The sequence below is a fragment of the Petaurus breviceps genome, unplaced genomic scaffold (assembly GCF_028583685.1).
Source record: "Petaurus breviceps papuanus isolate PSGF00001 unplaced genomic scaffold, PetGlider_PUasm1.0 90842, whole genome shotgun sequence".
Taxonomy (NCBI): domain Eukaryota; kingdom Metazoa; phylum Chordata; class Mammalia; order Diprotodontia; family Petauridae; genus Petaurus; species Petaurus breviceps.
The window spans coordinates 20,499,082-20,520,751 of record NW_027187358.1 but is presented as its reverse complement, the minus strand read 5'-3'; the positions used below and the strand labels follow the sequence as shown (position 1 = coordinate 20,520,751).

Below are 21,670 nucleotides of genomic sequence, written 5' to 3'. Positions count from 1 at the left end.
TGTCATTTGGCTCTAGGTTGTTTGTTCTTGTGATGTGGTGTTGGATTGTGTTGGTTCGCCCTGGAGTTACAGGAAGATAAAATAAAGTAATCGTAGTGTGAAAGAAGAACATAGGAAGAGCTAAATGACAAGAAAGGGAGAGAGGGAGGGAGGGAGGGAGGGAAGGAAGGAAGAAAAAGAAAGGAAGGAAGAAGGGAGGGAGGAAGCAAAAGATAGATTTCTCCCTCATTATACTGTTTTCTTGTCATTTGGCTCTTGCAAGGCTCTCTGCTGAAAGCAGGCTCCATTTCCTTTAGCTTCTCCTGGAGTTACAGGGAACTAAAATAATTTAATAGTAGATATGAAGAAGAATAAAGTTAGAGGAAATCTGTTTCCAGTCTCTTACATGGATTGTGACTAGTCATTTCAGAATGGCTTACAACCAACTGTTTTCTCGCAAATGCTTCTTTTGAATTAATAAATCATAGGAACTTACATCATCTTTGGCTTGGAAGAGGTACTCATTGCCATCATTTAGCCTAAAATTACAGAAAAAAGAAAGCTAGGAGTTAGATTTTCAAAGTTTAAATATATATACCAATCTATATGTAAAAATACAATGACTCACAGGCATAGACTAGTTCTCTAAAGGAGTGCAACTAGTGATATAAACACATGCAGGAAGAGAATGAAAGCCCATATGCTGTGTTCCCATAGTACTCTGTGCCCTTCTTGGATGTGTCTTAGTCATAGAATTTAGCTAGGGGAATATCCAACCATCTTTAAGTCTGCTATAGGCTAGTTTGCTGTCTACCACAAAAATCTATTTGGATGCTCATGTAATGATTGAGGTGAAAAAATTATTTTTAAAAAATAAGTATTTTTTGTAGCTGTATCTACAAAATTTTGTAGCTGCATCTTATTCCTTAGTTTATAGCTCCTAATTTAAAAACTGGGAAGCTAGGTGGTACAGTGAATAGAGCCCCAGGCCTGGAGTCAATAAGACTCATCTTCCTGAGTTCAAATCTGATCTCATACACTTACTAGTTGTGTGACCCTGGGTAAGTCACTTAACCCTGTCTCCAGCACTGGAGAAGGAAAGGATAAACCATTCCTTTATCTTTGCCAAAAAAACTTTCAAATGGCATCACAAAGAATCAGACACAACTGGAAAATTACCGAATAAGAATTTTTAAAACTCACTGACAATCAGTTATACTTAGGAGACTCTGATCCTTTCCCTCAGTCTAACAAGACAATATATAGCTGATGGATTAACTCTGTTGCAAATCATCTGCACAGCAACAGCTGAATCATTTTTTTTACTGCAAGTCTCAGAATGAAATTCCAGTGAAATCATCCAACGTAACCAGGCCTAAGAGCCCAAATCTCTATCCCAAACTCCAAAACATTAGGGCAATGACATTTAGACTCTATTTAGAAAAGGCATTTTCAAATTTGAATGACTATTCAAACAAAACAAGCACTTTTTGAGTACCTATTATCAGTTAAATGCTTTAAAAAGAATATCAACCAATTAAAAATCTTTAAAAGGAATTTGTATCTCTAGCATTTAATACAGTGCCTGGCTTGTGGGTCTGACTGAGGAGTTCTAATTTAGGAAGCTTCTTTTCTATTAAAGCTAAAATTGATTTCACTATTACTGCTGTCTCATAGATTCTAATTCTCAAAGAATATGCCGAATAACGTAAGCTGCATGCTGTCCCACTGAAGGGCTTTGTCAGTTGTTCTGAGGGAAGGGGAGATTTCAGATCTTTCTTGGCATCCTGTTTTAGATCTCAGCAAACAGTGAGTTGGAGTCTTAGGCTAAGTATAAGTCCTATCTCTCTCTGACACAACAACCCTTCACATTGCAAAGATAGTTAGATGAACCCCCTCCCCCCACCCCTGCCTATTTCTTCCCATCCCCAACCATGAGTGGGTGTAGAGCCAGGGATGAAACTATAAGAGCCCACCAAGGCTAGGTCCATGAATGGATCTATGTGGATTTTTTTTTTTTTTGGGGGGGGGGGGGGGGGAAGGGAAGAGAAGACCCTAATATTCTTCTCAAATGACCAGTTTCTGTCCCTTTAGACTTGTTATTTCATTGATCCAGGGGGCTTCTGAGTAAAGGTATTCCCTCTACCAAGGCAGATTTGTAACTATTCCTAAGACTTATGGTCTTAGCAAGTTGCCTGTGGCACTTGTATATTGTGGCATCTAGATGGAGAGAAGGGGCATGGTAAGGATCTGAGACTGAATCTGTGTGGGAACTCCCTGTGTGAAAATTCCCTGCAATTTATTCATAATTTACAGTTCCAGAATGGCCCGGGGGCACTGAAAGGTTCCATTGTTTGCCCACAGTCACATAACCAGTATATGTCTGTGGGAGGACTCAAACTCAGGCTTTCCTGACTCATGGCCCCTCAACAGCCACTAGGAATTTACAATTGATAGAGAGTAAGACATAGACCAAAAAGAAATGCTGGATTCCACCAAAAAGGCTTCATTATACCTTAAGGCTAAGTGTCTTGAGGGAAGAGAGAGAATGGTGGGCGATTCTGTTGGGGGGGGAGCCTAGCTTTTAAGGGAATGTTCTGCCTACCCTGTGACTGCTCCAAGAGTACAAGGCGGAAAGGAGCCAACGAGTCAAATGGTCTCAGTTTTTCCTTCCAGTTCTTTTTTTTAAATTGCATGTCTAATTCATTGATTTGGTTTCTTTTGTGGATGAAAGTGTTTAGACTCAAAACTCTAACTCAGAGATATAAATTTTGCCCTAAGGACTGTAGTTTTTCCTTCCAAAGGAAGCACAGCCCATCCCAAGTTTCCAAAGACTGAGCATTCATTTCTCCATATCAATAGGGATTCATAAATCACATAGAAAACTCTCATCCCTTTAAACACACCACACCCATGTACAGTCCGTGACTTCTTGTTATTGGCTCTACATACACAAAAAAACCCTCACCAAAAATACACAAAAAACAATAGCACTTCTCAGGCTCTGCTGTCAAAATTTTTTTCTTCATCTTATTCACAGCAGATAAGATTTTTCTATCATTCATCTGCTATTAGAAAACAGAACTTTTGAGCTGGGACCCACTGGGAAAGGAAGAGTGTTTGGTTCTGTGAAACAGTGAGGGTTGAAATCTGAAGGTTCCAGAAGTAGTTGGGGATAAAAGTTACATGAACCCATTTTGGGAAGGGAGAATACAGCCTGACAGGTGCCAAAAGCCATTTCCTGTTTATCGCTCTAGGGCTGTGATGAGTCATTTGAATTACAGAAGAAAGCTGGAAAAGTCTTTAGCAATCATCTAATTTAACATCCCACTGCATGCAGAAAAGCACTATAATATCACCCACAGAAAGATCATCTAGCTTCTGCTTGAATACCACTATTGATGGGGAACTCACTGCCTATTAAGGTAGCCTACTGCTTTTGGATTCTAATGGCTATAATGTTATTTCCCAAGGTGAATCAAAACCTGCCTCTCTCTGATTTATATCTATTGGTTCTAGCTGAGCCATAACAAATAAGCTTGATTCAAGTGACAGTCATTCATTCCTACTATGTCTTAGCTTACTCATTCCTTAGATGATTTTAATACTTTTCACCTTCTTGGACATGCTCCCTCTTGTCAATATCCCCTTTAAAATCCAGCTCCCAACAGTTTCTTGTTCTTAACATAACTTAAAAATGAGTTAGCTCTTTAAACCCTCCTCTTCTCACATCAACTACTAAGATGGGGCTTTCCCCTCTTACCTGAGCAATTGACTAGATGTAGGACATAACATCTGTTTCTATTAAATTTTATATTGTTCAGGGTCATGGTGGATGTATACTAGGTATTTGCTGAACTAGTTCTGGCCCATTCTTCTAGCCTGTCAGGTTGAACTATTCCTTCTAGTTTTCTATCATCTCCAAATTTTGTAAGTAATTTTATGTCAATTGATTAATGATTAACAAAAAACACAACAAACTGAACAAAACAGGACCATGGAGTGGCATGCTACTAGAGACATTCCTTTTCCCTTCCAGGATGTCATCATTCTGATGAATTCAACATCGCTGGTTTTTTCCTTTTATTCTGTTTCTTCTTTCACAACATAAGTAATGTGGAAATATGTTTTACATTATTGCACATATATAACCCATATCAGACTGCTTGCCAACTTGGAGAGAGGGGAGGGAGAAAAATTTGGAACTCAAAACCCCTCAAAAAATGAAATGTTGAAAATTATATTTACATGTAATTGGAAAAAATGAAATACTATTAAATTAAAAAAAAACCCTTAACCTCACTGGATATGAATTTCAAAAAGTTATTAATTCAGAAATGTAATAGAATTACAGGGCTTACATTTCACTATGTTATCTACAAGGTCATATAACATTGGAGATTTTGCCAATGGTCAAGCTGAAACCCAAACATATACCTGTCATTCCTCTGAAATGTCAATCTAATAACTGTCTCAAAAAACAACACAAAGTTAGTTTGACATGACTTGATTCTAAGAGATCTAAAGGTGTCTCTACTTTCTAAAAGTTTACAAATCATCTGCTCCTATCTAGATAACTTTTTTCCACAACTAAAAGGGACATTAGAAGCCATCTAGTCCAACTCACTCCTTTTACAGTTGAAAACCAGACTGAGTAATGTTAAGTGATCTGCCTAGTGAAAGTGGGACAGTAAGCCAGTGAATCTCCTGATTCCTAGGGCCAAGATACCATCAAAACAGTGGAAAATGGTTTTGAAAGAATGTGAAATATGAATTGGAAAGTGTTTTTGAAAGAATGCAAAATATGAATATTCTACATCAGGATTTTGGATAATGTAGGTATTAACTTACAAAATAATCTGAACCCTAACTGCCCCCCCCCCCCCCCCACACACACACAATTTAGGACCCAACAGATGTACTGGGAAACCTAAAAATGAAGCCAAAATCAGGCAAGCCTAACAACAGTGTCTTGTTTGCCACTTTAGTAAAGATGAAAAAAACTCACGTGAGAAGTGAAGTCATTTATAGATGTTGTCTGAAAGGAACCAATTCCAAAGCCCAAAACAAAACCCCTAGTTCTGCGGAGGTATCAAGACACTCTGTGTACCTCACTCACCTTAGCTTGAATACATGTTTTTTCTTTTTGTAGTCAACAGCTACTTCACAGGATGCTTCTTTCAAACTCACAGGGATCTCACTGTGGTAGGGAATACCAGAACTAGCAGCCTTTGAGTCTTTGTAGAAGCCCATCTCTTGGTTATTAATCACACAGTAGACGTTATGCCACGACCTAAGGGATCACAGAGAGGAATGGCATCTTGTTACAATCAATTTCTCTTGGTAAAGTATCCAAAATTGGGCTAAGGTAAAAATGGCCTTCACAGAAAATCAAGGTTATAAGTTAGTTAGCCACCCAAGGAAGCCAGGTGCATGGATGGGCTACTTTAACACAGTGGGAAAATCCTCATTCCACAATGGATCTAAAGCACAAAGCCTTAGAGTGAGTGGAAACCTGAGTTCTCTGCCTAAGGAACATTGTTATGGAGGGAAAATTGTCAGAATCCAAGGAAGCCTCTACTACAGTTGGGGAAAACACTGTTTTATCCTGTGAATAAACATCCTTTCCCCCACCCATTAAGATAGTCTTTCCCTACCCCTGATGCTTGATACTCTTTGTTGGAACCTGCAGTTATGGAGAAGGAGCAGCAAGTCATTCGCTAAGCCAGAATACCTTCAAAAATTCGTGGCAGAGGAAAGTGGAAGCTGAAACAAACCCCTCCCCCAAATGATGGCTTCCACTCATCTCACAGAGTGGCTGGTATTATGGTAGATGACCATGAGACTTGGTGGGAATGACAAAATTCTTAAAAAAATAGAAATATTTTCAGCCAGAAGTTTTCCCCTAAATATCTTTTTCACAAAAAACAAGTCACTGCAACTATTGCACTAGCCAAAATCAATCCCTTTTAAAGAGAAAACCACTATGGTTCACTACTATTTTCCTCCTGTCACTGGGGAAAAATAACTGAATAAAGGATTGTTGATCTGCCCATATGAGGCTTAAGATTACTGAGCTGGATAGTGGGAAAACACTGAATAAGTTAGCAACCTTAACCCATGCCCAGTTTCCAACCTTAGTGCCATTTTTTTCATGCTATTAAATAGAGAGACAACTAGACATTTTTTTCTCTGGCCTCAGTAGTTTACCAGTATAGGTACCCTGTGAGTGTCTTTACCTGCTTGAAGCCTTCTTATTATGAGCCTCCCATTCATGCTTCCGATTCAAGAAGCCTTCCATCTGAGCCGACGGGGTCTCCTGGGTTTTGGCTGGTAAGGTGGCTGCAGTCTGTGCCTGAATGGAAGTCTTGGCTTTACGATCTGAAGTGGGGGAGGGGATGGGGCTGGATTCTTTTGAACTCGTTCTCTGCTCTGTAGCTCCATTGACCATTTCACTTGTTTCCACAGTTTCTGGCATCTAGAGATAGTGGAGAAACCATTCAGCTCTACCTGAACCACGCTGGGGAGGACTTAAACGCTAACTGACTTTGTACAATATAGCTGAGTATAAACTTCTTGGACAGACTGAGATAGTACAGTAAAACCCTTTCACATCCCACAAAGCCAACTAAACACCAAAGACATTAACCCATTTTATAGGGAAATGGAAGAAGCTAAATGTCAGTGTGAGTTTTACTGCACTTTGCTCTTCTGATTAATCCATTTTCTCTAACATAACCCAATTCAATAACTCCATTTCTATTACTGGTTACTCGAAACAAAGGACAACAGGAACAGTCACGCTTATTATATATGAGAGATCGAGGATGTTATACAGCAGCCACCTTACAACCAGGGACACCAGCAGAGAGTTTTAAGTTTAAGTCAAAGGCATTCACAAACATGTCAGCAAACAAGCCTATCAGAAGTACACAGAAGCATTCCCCCCCAAGGAAGAAAAGAGAAGACCTAGAGTTCCTAAAAACACTCCTTGGCCCACCTCCCTCCCTCTTTGCCCATCCCACCACACATCATCAAAACATGCAGAAATTAGGAAGACACCATGCAATTCATGTCCACCATCTCAGTTAGGTTTTGGATCTTAAAGCTTGGGGGGAGGGGAGGGAAGAAGAAGGCAAGTCAAACATCCATTTAAGCACGTCTGCCAGCACTGTATATTAAGTGGGCTGTATTTGTTGTTAAAGGTACTGGAAAAAGCCAACCACAGTCACTCAACACCACACAGCTATTTACCCCCATACAAAGACAGAACCATGGCCTTCCCCATCACTTGCTTTGTTGATCGCGTTGCCTTGCTGCACTGAGATCGAGATAGCCTAGAGAGCAGCCCAGTTTCCAGCGGCTCTGACTCATCACGCTGGAGACGTCTTCAGGAGCCGTTCATCCACAAGCTCAATTAAATTGTAACCCTGACGGCTTTCAGCTTTGGAAATGCAGTATGGTCTTGGTTCATTATCATTCTCAGCCTGTGTACCATTAACTGTGGACCATTAACCGTAGCAGCTTCCCGGCTTGTATAACCAGGGTGTGGGATTAGCAAGTTACTAAAGCTGGGTGTTGCTAACGCTTTAGTGGATTACAAACATCCTTCACCCCTTGTACGTAGACAAACATGGAGGTTGTAAATGGCACACTAATTAGACACCCACTCCCTGCACTGCAGCCCTGAACCAGTATCGACCCCAAAGAAATGGCAACAGCCTCAACACAAAGAATGGCAAACTGGCCACCTCTGGGAGAACATGTCAGATTTAAGAATTAACTGTCAAAGACTGCTTTTCTCTCATACCTCATCTGAAGGACTGGGACTATAAAGGTGGGATAGTAAGCTATATTCAACCAAACCACTTAGAATACTGGCTGGCTAAAATCCCAGGAGAGATGGAAGAATTGTGAATTCTATTACATTTCAGGGTCCTGGATTTCATCCAGGTTGGACAAAGTTTCCATAAAATTCCATTTCCTCAATTTTGCCAAACTAGACCAGGGTTAAGATGGGAACAGATACTATGCAATTTAATGATTCTAGTAATTCCTTTCACAAGGTTCAAAAAAGAAAGTGGATAATTAGACTCTAAAGTAAGGGGTGTGGGTATACATGGTGGCTTATCCTGGCCCAAAATAAGCCCTCAACTGTGCCTATTTGCTTATAAGTAATTAGGCCACCATGAACGTTTGTTGGGTCTATTCTACACCTCTCTTTTTAAATGGTGGCAAAGGCAAAAAAGGAAAAGATATCTGAGCCAAAAAGAAATTTTAAGCAGTGGTCACTCAAATACTGAATTTCCAGTGACATCTGTTGCCTATGAAACTGCACACAATTTACAGTGGAGAATATAATGAGTTTAAGGGCTATAAGGCTGGTGTAGTAAGGACCTGGAGGACATGTGGTTAGTAAGTGTAAAAAAAAAAAAGTTAAAAAAAATTTCCTGCTGCAGGTTTTAAATGGAGATTGCTGGCTGTAGTATTGACCTGATTTGTAATATTGACCTAGTTATTCTAATAATGAACTAAACGGACATAAGTTTTGTGAATAAGACTAAAATGCAAAATACTTGGGAGGCAAACTTCTAGTTGCTAAGGAAATGAAAACCTTTTCTAAGGAGATTTCTGCAGCAAAAATTTTTCTTTTGAGATATTAGAGGGAAAGAGAAAACCCCAACACCAGTATGCACAAGGATAAATTAATATGTATGCAAATGAATGATCCAGGAAAACAGGAAGGGAAAAAAGGAGCAAAATGAATTTTAATGAAAATGTGCTTTAAGCATGCCAACAGACAACACGCCACTGAAGACAAACATTTAAAAGCAAATCATAGCGTTATGATAAAACAATGGACACATGAATACATTTTCCCTTATTGCTTCTCTTAGCAATTAGTTGAGAGTGCTTAAGTGGCTGGGTGTATCTGAGGTATTTAAATCACGACTGTGAACATGACTACAACATATGTTGACAACTAGTAACATGACAAGAAACACCCCACTGATTTTCAAAGTGCATGAAGCAACATTGTTTTCAAGTTCATTAACTTGAGTCTCTGTACCATAAATCAGATGATAAAATGGCTTATCTTCAAATACAAGTCAATTGTTGCATTTTTTTTTCCTGGCAAGGTACAATTTTAAAGTATAAACAAAAAAAGGCAAAAGATTGTTGAAAGATTTTAGCACTCCTTTGTGGATATATTTTTTTTTTGTTCTGAATATAAAAAGCAGAAAAACTGGATATTTAATTCCAATTATATAAATTTTAACATATATATATGGAAACATCATATATATATATACACACATACATATATATCAATGACATGCATATTATGATTCAGAGCCAGAAAGGACATTTCAAGGCTCCCCATTTTCCTAAATCTAAAGCAACAGATTAATATTGATAGTAATGTGTTTTTAAGGCAAAGAGACCCAATAATGGTGCACGCTGCCCCCAGAACATATGGAACTATGTATATATCTATAGGCCCATCTACAGTCACCAGTAAATAGATATGTACATAGAGAGACACAGAAAAACAAACAAGATGCTATATGACGTTATCCTGACAAAAGAAAAAAAACATGCATCATGAAATGAAAAGACAAATCAGACTTTAACAACTTGCAGCGATCATCTACTAACCCATGTTTCTGTTCCCACTAACATCTCCAACCCTGGAAATTAGTATGTTTCTCATAGCATGAGATGGATGATTACAGAAAGTCTCTTCTTTAACCTGCTTTTCCCTCATGAGGAACAAGATTCTAGTTTTCTCTTAACTTGTAGCCTAAAAAATGCCATTCTAAAATGCTCTCTTTGGAGAGGGAATGACTTGATGGTGATAAGAACAAGGAAATGAAATAAAGCAAATGAAAAATACAGGAAAAGTTCTTATAAATATGCTAATGGTCTAGGAGAAGAAGAGTTTACTTCTAAAATCAATAATCTTTTAACATGCTCCCTTAATTTCAGGCCAATTAATTTTTAATGTTCAAGTTATCAGAAGTAACCGATATTGCTTTGATTTCATCTGTTTGAAAATTTAAACAAAGTGATGCCCCAAAGTTATTACCTGAAGGAGGACTGAAAACCAATACAGGTTTCCAAGATAAATTATAAGGCAGAGGTCTCTAGAGTCACCAGTGGCTGCATTGTGAGTATGGGACTGCTTTCCCTGGGGGTGACAGCTTACTCTGGGGAGGCAGCATTGTTTGCTGCAGGAAGAAGCTGGATTTCTGAATCCAGAACTTAGCAGACTAAATGAAAAACACATTGCTCTCTTAAAAAAAAAAAAAGACTCTAGCCATATTCTGGAAATGACCTGGGGGGTGGAGTATGGTGGGTGGGGTAATCTTCAACAGAACTTCTGAGGCTGTCTACAATTTGAAAATAAAATCCTTTTCTGATCACATTCGACTTTCTTGTTTATTTTCAACTTCTTCCTTCTTGGAATGTTACATAACTAAGTTTTAGTTTTGTTTTTTTTTTTCATTTTAGTAGCCAAAATCCCCTTCCCGTAACAGTTATCTACCAGCCTTCACTAAGTTCTTCTGCATCTAATACCTTCAGCCTGGTTAATAGCTCATTTATAATGTGGACCATGGATAGCACAGTACTGCAACCTGTTAGTATAACTGGATGCGTCATACCTGTCAGATTCTAGTTTTCTTCTCCATTATGGTGTAATTTCATTAAATTTCAATTACTCATGAAAAGGATGTTTTAGCTGTAAAAATCTTAATAAAATAAAAAGCTCACAATAAATAACATAAAATAAATGTCTCTTTAAGGCAACTGAGCATCCATCAGTTAAAAAGACTCAAATAAACATGGATTAAATGCAAACACATATATAACCAAGGCTATTAATTAAATAAAATTCAACAACGTGGATGAAATGGAAGCAAAAAGATCAAACCAAGAGTATTTAGAAAGAGTGGAATTCTTTACAAAAGGTTCTGAGTTTCACAGTCCAGACCAGGGTTGGTCATTGGCTGTCCGTCTGCTATTAAAGTTTTTGTAGTTTTGGTAGGTTTGAGATCGGTAACTAACCCGTGGAGATCCCTGTTCGGCAGGCAAACCATTTTGGGAAACTTGTTCTCCTTTTGAAGCATCCCTATCAAATAAAAGAAAAGAGATGAATGAAGACACGGAAAAGTGACAGAGGAAAGAAAGAGGAAAGTAATTTTAGTCTTAAATTTCTCTTTTTTAAAAACAGACAGATCGATGCATTTAGAAATAACAAATTCCTGTGAATCAAGGGATCATTAAAGACTGAGTTAGAAGGGACCTCAGTCTCAGTATCAAATGTAGATTTAGAGCCTTAGTGACCTTGGAGGCTACCTAATTCCAATCCCCACATTTTACAGAGGGGGAAATGGAAGCCTAGAAAGGTTAAGTGATTTGCCTAAGGTCACAGAGATGAATGAGGCAGGGATGGAACCCTGGTTGCTCTTTGCAACTGGTTTCCTCCCTGCTTAAATTTTAAAATTTCAGATGAAAAGATTTTACATTGTAATTAAAATTGGTCCTAAAAAGAGGGAAAAGGATATAATCCCTGAGCATGCTACTCAGGGGCTGCCCTTCACTTGGCTTGATCCATCTGTGTTAAAGGGCACATTAATTAACTCCCTTACCTAGGTACCAGTAGGAGCTGGTGAGGAATTCTCATCACAGCATTCTCCCACTGGAACTGAGAGGGAATTTGTGTTATATGAAGCCACCTAGGGCTTTAAAACCCAATTTCTCTTAAAACCTAAGATCACTCTCCATTGGTATTCCAATGACTAAAGCAGGGCTGGCCTGGTCTTATTTATACTATCTAAAAGAAATTTTTACAAGCAGAATGGGTAAGAAAAGTAACAGCTGCTTTTGTCAGGGGAGCTAGTCCCATGCTTACCATTGCTGTGACTCTGTTTCTTCTGAAACTTTCGTTCTCGGCTCTGGAGATGGAGGTTGCCTCTTCCTCTCCTCTTCCTCTTGCTGTCTGCGCACTTCCAGTAATTCCAACTAAAGAGAAAGTGCAATTAATAAAAAATTCATAAATATTCTTTTTTTTTTTGAGGGCAGTTAGGGTTAAGTGACTTGCTCAAGGTCACACGGCTAGTAAGTGTTAAGTATCTGAGGCCACTTTGGAACTCAGGTCCTTCTGACCCCCGATAAATATTCTTACTAAAAATGAATAATTCTAAAAAATTCTGTGATCTTATATCTCTTAAAAAACTAGTTCTGATACTCCTAGCAATTCCTATTATTCCAGTCTCCACTTTCCTTTCTTATCAAAATGGTAAACCCTAAGGAGAACAGCAGCTTTCAAAATTGCCCAAAAAATGACATTTAATTTCACAGGAACTATAAGCACTAAAAACCATAGAAAAGATAGTTCTGACCTTGGGCAAGTCACTTAACCCCAAGTGACCTGCCCTTCCCTCTCCAAAAAGCAAAAAAGAAAAAAAAAAAGCACTGAAGGAAAAACAGGCCTAGCCATGAACTGGTCAACTTTTACATGAACTTTTTGTGCACTTTGGTACTTACTTGTTAGTGAGGGTGGGGGGGAGAAGCAGATGCTTATCTGCTTAAGTAAAAAGTCTCTTAAAAGTAAGTATCACACTGTTAACAGTCACACACTCATTTTGCAAAACCTCACAGACAATGTAGTGTAGTGTTTTCATGTTGTGGTCTAAAATTTGAGTTTAACCCAAACAATGCATTTAAAACCAAAACCAAACCATCCTTTTAGAGAAGGCTAAAACCAAACAAATCTACTACATGAGCTATAGGCATATATCAAGAGATCTTTCTTTTCTTGTTTAAAAAAGTTTTATTTTCAACCTCCATAGGACTGTTAAGATAACAGAATGACAAGGTTTTTCTATGCATTACTGACAGTAATCAAAAAAGAAAAGTGCTAATGATTAAGAGCTATTTCTAGAACATAACTGTTTATGTGTGAAGTTTTGTTGTTGCTGTTGTTTTTAATTAGTGGAGAGGTTCTTCAGTGAGATAGGATCAAACTACTTCTTCTGGTAGCATTTTAAGTGTATGGATTTGAAGGGAAAACAAGACAAAGCAAAACTCTATGGTTTCCAAAACTCTAAACAATGCTTACATGAGAAGAGGCAGAAGGACAAATCAGATCAAATGAGAGGGAGAAAAAGCCCTAAGCTATCCATCCGACAAACAGGCTGCTTTTGTCTAGCACTGATCACCAATCTGGGTCTTCAATAAGTAGTTGAGGGAAAGAAAACTCTTTTGGACACTATTAAAAAAATTCCTAGAATTTAGAGCTAGAAGTAACCTTAGTCTCATTTTTTGTAGATGAAGAAATGAAGGCCCAATAAAAGTAGTTAATAGAGATGTGGGATTTGCTCATTCTGCTCCACCAATATTATGTGTAAAACTTGAGCAGAAACTGGTTTAAAATATATGTTTAACAAAAATAAATAAAAATACAGAGCAACATAGATAATGTTAATTTGAGGTTTCTAAGTCAATATGTGAACTATGGGGACCCATCTTTATTTACATTGGATACCACTTAGCTACTCCATACTGCCATCACAGATATCAATTTCTAGGCCAGGCATGTTGCCTTAAGAAAACAAATAAAAAACCTCAAAAAATAAAAACAAAGAAAACAAACCAGTGAGACATTTTGGCTTGTCTGAGAAGGAAGATACTCAAAGTCACTCAGATTACTCCTATGGATGAACTGAGTCCATTAGGTGTGATGAATACAGCCAAATGGGCAAAATGGAGACCAAAGTAACATCTCATTCTTGTACACAGTTGGATCACTTACTGTTGTCAACCTTTCCAATGCAGAGAATCTCTCATCCCATGTAGCTGCTGATTTTTCGAATGCCTCATGGCGTTTGATGAGTTTCTCCACCTCGTCCACGCTTTGGCCTATCTCCCGACTGGAAAGGTATGGTTCTTGTCCTAGCAGCCAGGCCTCAGCCACACTGGCGTCCCTTGAGAACTGATGTACTTCCAAAACTGAGCAAAATAAATGGGAGTTAGAGCTAGGGAGCTTCCGGGGACCATAACACCATTCTATTAACCTCCTGTTTACAGACAACATACACCAATCCTTTCTTTGCACAAGACATACTGCTTCTTAGCATTACCACCTGATAGAAGCTGCTTAAAGTTCAAGGGCTACAAAAGAGAGTAACCTCCATATAGAGGATGTGTTCTGCTAATTTTTTACCCAGGCCAACTATGCCAACTAACATCATTTTATTTTTATTTTATTCAGGTCTGTATAACAAGCTGATTCTTATCTGCCTTGAGCTTCTTAGTGAACAAAAAATGGCAGTGTAATGATCTTAGACTGTCTAGCATTTATCAATCTGGGGGCTTGAAATATTGTAACAGGGTTAGGACATAAAAGGTATTGGTAATTGAGAGGAAGTTAAGAACCAACATCAAACAAACAGTATGGTCAATGCACCTTGAGGGATTTGTGGAGGCTGAGCTTAACAGGGCAGGTTGAATCATCAGGACCTTTTCTAATATGAAGCCTTAATAATAATGGGATTTTAATATAAGTATATATATATATATATATATAGGTAGCTTTTTTTTTTCAGTCAAAAATGATACAGACTACCATTTTCCCTACTTTTGTTATGACACTAACTTACCTCATGGAATGTAATTCCTATAGACCACTCCTGACCACTAAATTATTGGTGCTACCAAGCTTCCACAAACCACACAAGCTAAGACTGCCACAATCACAGAAGTTGGAACTGGGGGGATCACTCAGTACAATCTCTTCATTTCTGCAGATGAAGAACGAGTCTGAGGCCAGGACAGAACCGCTTGTCCATGGCTGCAGGTTGGGGTCTGAACACAGACCTTCTGCTGACAAACCCAGGGCTCTTTCTACTCTGCTGTGTCTCAACTTAATTCTCATTTGCTGTGAGGCAGGTTGTGGTAGTATCAATACATCCAGATGAATATCGGGGTTAGGAATATATTGAAGGAGGAAAGTACTCCAAAAGGCACTTTTATAGAGGGTAAAGGAAAGAAACTTCCTTCTTTGAATTTATGCCATCTAGGTGAAGAACTGGGCTGAATATGCCAAAAGGAACGAGTATAAATGAGCATTCATACTCTGCATAAGGCATCAGAATATCACACACTCCACACTTAAGAAATTATATTTTCAGACACACACACAAAAGTCATTTGAGGAAAAAAAAACACACAAAAGATTACATTCATTTAAAAAGGGACATAGGAAAATGCTCTTTACTTTCAAGTCAGAGAAAATAAATCCTTACTCAGTCTTAACCATTCCCATCGGTCTTCCCACTTGTCAATCATTTCTTTTCTCTTTTCAGTCAACTGCAATAACTTTTCCTTGATCTAAATGAGAAAAAGCCCCACAACAAACTTGTTACTAGGCAGCCCATGACTTTATCTGCCATCCTGCCCCTTGATTAAGAAATAAACAAGTTAAAGGAAGGTTACAAGATATTAGGCATAGTAAGAAAAGGAACCTCCTTAGCTGTGGAGCAGCACTGAGAATCTTAACTCATCTCTTGTTTACTAGGGAAGAGAGGGGCCACTACCCCCTTACACAAAGCCAACAGATGGTCAGGAGGAAGGAGAAGACAAAGGGAGAACAGAACACCAGCAGAAACCTTTACAATGCAAATACTCTCAAAAAAAGGCTTTTATCATAATCTTATTTTAAAAATGTAAGTATAAGTTAATATAGCAAGGATTCATTGACAGTCTTCTGATAGACTGAGAGAAAGGATTCAATCAGTAAGCACTTAAGATAAGCAAAGTACTGGGGACGTGGACAGAAAAGTTTGGTTTCAAGGAACTCACAATCTAATGGAGAAGACAATACATAAGTTACAGCTGCAAATCTGACTGGAAAGGCTCCAGGGTCCTTAAGAGTACTGTTCAGAACAGAGGGTCATGTATCTTTTATGTCATTTCCACTGATAAAAATCACATCAGTTTCTGATGCTAAAACCATCTGACAATGCCAAGGGCTTTGGTGGCAACAACATTCTTTTTTGGGCCTTTAGTAATCAGGGCTGCAGCGCCCACAGAAGCAGTTCCCTGCCAGGCCTTATCTCTACAGGCATTACTTCCCAGGATGGTGGCAACAAGGGTAAGGTTGGAAACATGACTAGCTATTTGGGGGGAAGCTGCTATTCTCAAGGCTCTTAGGATTATGTGCTTGTTGGTGTAAGGTAGTCAGCAGTGGGTATTGGTGGTGGCAAGGAAAGTGAGACCCTATTCCATAGCAACTGCTCCCCTCCCTCAATGATCATGGTGGGGACTGATGGTCTGGAGGGGCACTGTTATTTCCAAGGCTCCAGGTTCAGGGTCCTAGGCCATATCCATCCAGGTCAGTCAAGATGGTGGTGGCTTAATTCATGTGGCACAATTTGCCTCCCATCTTTCCCCCAGCATGCCTCAGTGCTTCATCTAGGTTGCCTTAGCTAGCTACCCCATAGATATAGTATGGAAGTCAAAATCTGTTCTCCTTCACAACTCCATCATGTTTCATTCAAGGATCAGAAATTTAGATTTGGAAGAGACCTTAAAAATGGAATCCAACATCCTCATTTCATTGATGAGGAAATTGAAGGCATTCAATTATCAATAAGGGATTAAGTGACTTATCTGAGATCACAGAGCTCTGCTACTAGCTGGGCTCAAGTCCTCAGACTCCAAATTCATTGTTTTTTCCACTACAACACGCTCCTGTTCAAGATACCAAGGGAGGATGCAATATGCCTTTCAATGCCTATGAAGTCAAGAAACTCTTAAGTTCTACTTTCAGCTGCAATGATGGTGGGGATCAGCAACACTAATGTATCTTCCCAGGTCTTTCCTGCCTCACATTTCTCTAGGGTTAAAACGAGAATATTAACAATACCTCCTCTGATGCATAGTGTTTCCTTGCCAATAGAGATTTCCCAAGCTCAATGCAGGTAGTGAAGCTGTCATTGCGGGCATCAATTTCTGCTTTGATGCCCTGATGATTGTTCATTAATAATTCAACAGATGACACATCCCTAAAATGTCAAACAATAAATGCATTAGTTCATACTTAAAGTTAATGAATATTTTTAAAAAGGGTAACCAGTTTTTAAAAGGAAAATTTTTCACTCCATAATTAGCTTTTTTAGATTTATGATCATTAAGTCCCATCCTCATATTTTTATTGTCTAAACAGCCTGGCTTATTTATGGTTCCTGACACACACTGCTCTATCTCCTGCCTCCATGACTCGGTACTAGCTATCTTCCCATATCCGCCATGCTCTTTCTCCTCAACTCTTGGGGTCTCTGGCTTCCTTCAACACAGCTCAAGCACCATCTTTTGGAGGAGGTCTTTCCCTCAAAGATTTCCTTGTATTCATTTCATACATCTCAATCTATTTTATGACTCTTTTATGGTTCTACCACTAGAATGACAGCTCTAAGGGCAGGAAGAGTTTTTGCTATGGTTTTTTTATCCCCAATGCCCAGACATAATAAGGGATTAATAAATACTTGACGGCTGATGGGCTGAACACAGACTGGGTCCGTGTAGCTAAAGGACAGCAAAGTGTGAATTCAGGATCATCCAAACACAAATCAATCCAGATCATTTTGACCAAGTTTCTCAATCTGAATTATACTGTATTCAGTCAATAAACACTTACTATGTTACCTGGCACCGTGCTAAGCACCAGAGATACAAAGGGGGTCAAAAGACAGTCCCTGCACTTGAGACTATAGATATGTAAAATAACTATATTGTCTCCTACAGACTAATTTGGACCTTCATGTCCTCAGCATTGCTACCATCTAAAGTTAGGAAATTAAGGACAGGAGGGAGAGGATACTGGATTCAAGTTTGTAGGTTTTTACTAGCATAGACCTTTCCTATTAAAATTTTTGTGGACTAGTAAAAATTTTTCAGAGACTTCCTCCACTCCATGCCCTACTTGCTGGAAATCACTGTTTTCAACTATTTATGTATTCATTTTATCTAAATTACTGAGATTGGCTCTAAAGAGCCACTGGATGGTTAAGATTTGCCCAAGTCACATAATTTGAGAAATATAAATTTTAAAATGCTCTTCCTCAGAAAACAGACTGGCCTATTCTTTGAGGTCCCCAAAGTTGTAAGACCACTCAGATCAGGGCTGGAGGTGAAGAGGAAAGTGCAAGTTGATATGGCTTTGCTGCCTTCTCTAAGGTAACCCTTGACAATGTACTGGCGTATTCTTACCTCTTGTTGGAGGGCCATGGTTCATGTCAATCATAATATTTTCTAAGTGACACAGCTAAAGATATCCTTAACATTTCTTGCCTCTATCTTCAGTGGTGGCCAGAAAGGGCCAAAGGTAATGAATGACAGGTACTTGTGGTGATTGCAGTGGTAATAAAAGTATCCTCTCAGATAACTGAACAACATCTGCTCATTTCTTTGTGCTCACAACAAAGCGAAAGAAAAGTTATAGAACAAATGTTAAGGGACAGTCCCAAGAGTATAATAAAGGTAGGCGTTGGAACATTCTAGAGTCAGGCAGGTAAACAAAAGTACTACTGGTCAGCACCAGAGAAAGGGCACAAGCAGAGTGATTTAATATACCATCTCTATGTAGAACTCGAATGAAGAACAACTTTCCTCCTGCAGATTATTTAGCTATGACACTCTTACTCTGGCTACCCAGTCCTGTTACTGCCAGAGAGCGGTACAAATGGACAGAAGTGATGGGGGTGGGCACCGAAGCACTTCCAGAGAGAGGAAGGGACAGATGTATAAGAGGGAACTGAGAAATCTGGGACACTATCTGGCAAGTCTGTCATGTGATGCACAGGGAGAGGAGTTCTGCCTTCTCAAGACATGAATGTTGACAAGACCCCAAGAAAATCATCTGCAAGTTGCTGAGGTCCCACAGCTACTACGAAAATAGTGATACCTAAGGTCTCAGGGTTGACTTAATGAATATGGAAGGACACACTCCTCTCTTGAGCAATTAACTTCATATGGGAATTAAGTGAGTTGCAATTAGCTTGGCTCAAAATCCCTCCCTCCTCCCTCTTCACTGACAGGGGAATTGGGAGAGGCCCAGATGAGATCAGTCCCATACTGCTTTACATGATTACCTTGGCTTTTCCTGAGCTTCAATCTGCCGGATTACATCTTCCATCCAAAGCATGAGGTCACGCACCATGCTGAAGAAACGGAACTTGTCTCCGGTGTCAACCAGCCTCACCCTGCGTCCCTCACAAGCATCCAAGAGGGCTTTCCAGGCTTCTAGGACCTCGTTCTCTCTCTTTTGAATGTCATCGGCCTTGTCTCCAGCATAGGCTGCCTGAAGGCGGGCGGCATCTTCTTGAAGCTGCCTTACCTAGAATTTTATAAAGACAACTGAGATTTCATTCAGGGCTCAGGTCACCATGGCTGTTTTCTTCTTCTTTCCTCTTTAATTCATTAAACATGAACGTTTAAGGGCACACAAAGTACACAGCCTTGCCTTGTGCACTGAGGATACCAGAAATAGAAGTGGTTCCTTAGCTTGAGGAACTTGCTAGTTAATTGGGAACATGATACAAGGCTGTGTATCATTAAGAATCAAAATGAATTGGTGCCTCAAGTGTTCTAGTTCAAAGAAGGGAGCTCGGGGAGCTCAGGTGCAGCAAAGGGTTTTTGGATAAGCTAGGTCTTGAGATCAACCTCAAAAGTCTGATGAAAGAGATACTAGAGGGAAAGAGCTTTTGAGCTGGGGATGCAAAAGGCCATCTAGCCTTCAGATAATGAATAGATCAATCCATTTGGATACAATTTAGAGAAGAGAACAGAAAATATGGCTGAAAAGGTATGAAAGGGGCCACATTATAGATAGTCCCCTAAAGGTCAAGCTAGGGAGTTTGGACCTTATCAGCTAAGTAATAAGGAACCACCGAAAACTTTTGAACAGGAAAGTGAGAAGACTGTTTCCGGTGTTTTTAATCTGACAACAAGGGATTGGAGGGGCAAAAGGCTGGAGGCAGAAAGACCAAGGAGAAAGGGAATAAAATTTTTAAATGTAAGGTTATAAGAGGCTTGACTTGACTAAGTTCAAAGTAAGGAACAGAATGGACAGGACAGATGGGAGTAAAAATAGGAAGAAATGGCAGGATGAATGACTATGGTGAGGCTTCTTTGATATTGGGAGGTGTGGGGGTGGGTCTCTGGCAATCTTTGTTAATTTTATAGCTGAGGTTTATCTCATTTTTAGGGAACAGATGCATTACTGATAATTTGGCTATTATATTTATTAGGGTAAGGATTTCACTGAGCATGGTTAAGATTCAAACTCTTTTCAGGAATATACATCGGATGCATTTGGGCCACAGGAGACAATACTATTATAGGAACAAATATCTTTCAGGACAAATATTTTCTGGTTCTATTTTATAGACTTCCATAATCTTTATCATTTCTACAGAAAATTTTTACAATAATTAGCTACCTGCCTTACTGCAGTGTGGTGTGGGAGAACCCAATTCCGCCTAAGCTTTTAATTAACTCACTGTGCACTGTCATTATAGAAGAGAGGAGAGCATCAAGATTTACAAAACAATACATAGATGGCTGAGGAGTGGGTTGGTGTCAGGTTCACCTTCCATTTCTAATTTGGTGATAGTTAATTTCCACACAGTCCACTGTGTATAATGGGATATAATATTTTCTCTTTTTTCCCCTATTAAGCTGTGAGCCTTTTAATTAATATATATCTAATGTAAAATGCTAGTACAGAATGTGACTCAGAGGGAAAAAAAAGACTTGTGTCTGTTAATAACTTGTCGGTTATTGTTTGACATTCCAGATTTCAGCATCTTGAAAGCTCTTGTGAATTTCTTCTATTAAAAACTAGGAAGCTTCTATGATTTCCAAGTACTTTTAGCAAAGGCAATGTGATATGGACAATTCCATGAAAAAGAACGCCACTGTCATCCCCTCCAAAGGAGAGGTGCCAAGGACTTGATTTGGCCTTCCAAACACAAACAAAACTTCATTTGATAAACATCCACAATCCACAAAACACAATAACAAAACCAGATGTCTTCCTTAGCATAAGTAGGTTTTAGAGGACAGTTTTTTTTTTCCAAATGGAGAATGTGAGACAAAATATGTAGATATCAGAAACAAAGCTAATTGAGTGGAACCATCAAATCTCAAATTCTTATTTACATATGACTGTTATTCTATTTAAACAAATGATGAAAAGAATTTTTTTTTAAATTCAGGAAATAAAGACCCATTAACTATTAAATCATGTGCAAGTCCTCTTCTGACCATCTCCTGAAACACATGAATCCTGTGCTTTCTTATGGAATTATTATAAAGATTCCATTTAGCATAGCTTATAAATGAAGATTCAAACTCTTTTCAGGAATACAAATTAAATATACTTGGGCCATAGAAGGCAATACTACTAAATGAGTCTGATTAGAAATGGTCTTCTTTAGAGATTTGAGGCAAGTATAAATGTTGGCTTTGATGAAGCTCAATGGTAAATGTTCTTATTTGTATTTTGTCTGAATAGGGATTGCCACAAATTATAAAAGCAGTAAGTTCACACATATGCATGTGTGCGTGCACGTGTGCACACACACACACACACACACACACACACACACACACACACACACAC

The 21,670-nt window shown here is 38.9% G+C and overlaps 1 protein-coding gene across 5 annotated transcripts in view; it reads right to left on the bottom strand.

Annotated features, from left to right (window-relative positions):
* SPTBN1 (spectrin beta, non-erythrocytic 1) overlaps positions 1–21,670 on the bottom strand; it is a 316,708-nt gene that overhangs the window by 2,276 nt on the left and 292,762 nt on the right. For all 5 annotated transcript variants that reach the window (XM_069071716.1, XM_069071713.1, XM_069071715.1 and 2 more), the window contains 9 exons: positions 19,137–19,381; positions 16,913–17,051; positions 15,291–15,375; positions 13,799–13,995; positions 11,897–12,006; positions 11,050–11,113; positions 6,219–6,457; positions 5,099–5,272; positions 476–518 (listed from right to left, as the gene is read on the bottom strand). In XM_069071716.1, coding sequence (XP_068927817.1) covers positions 476–518; positions 5,099–5,272; positions 6,219–6,457; positions 11,050–11,113; positions 11,897–12,006; positions 13,799–13,995; positions 15,291–15,375; positions 16,913–17,051; positions 19,137–19,381 — 1,296 coding nt within the window. The remainder of the gene's footprint in view (positions 1–475; positions 519–5,098; positions 5,273–6,218; positions 6,458–11,049; positions 11,114–11,896; positions 12,007–13,798; positions 13,996–15,290; positions 15,376–16,912; positions 17,052–19,136; positions 19,382–21,670) is intronic.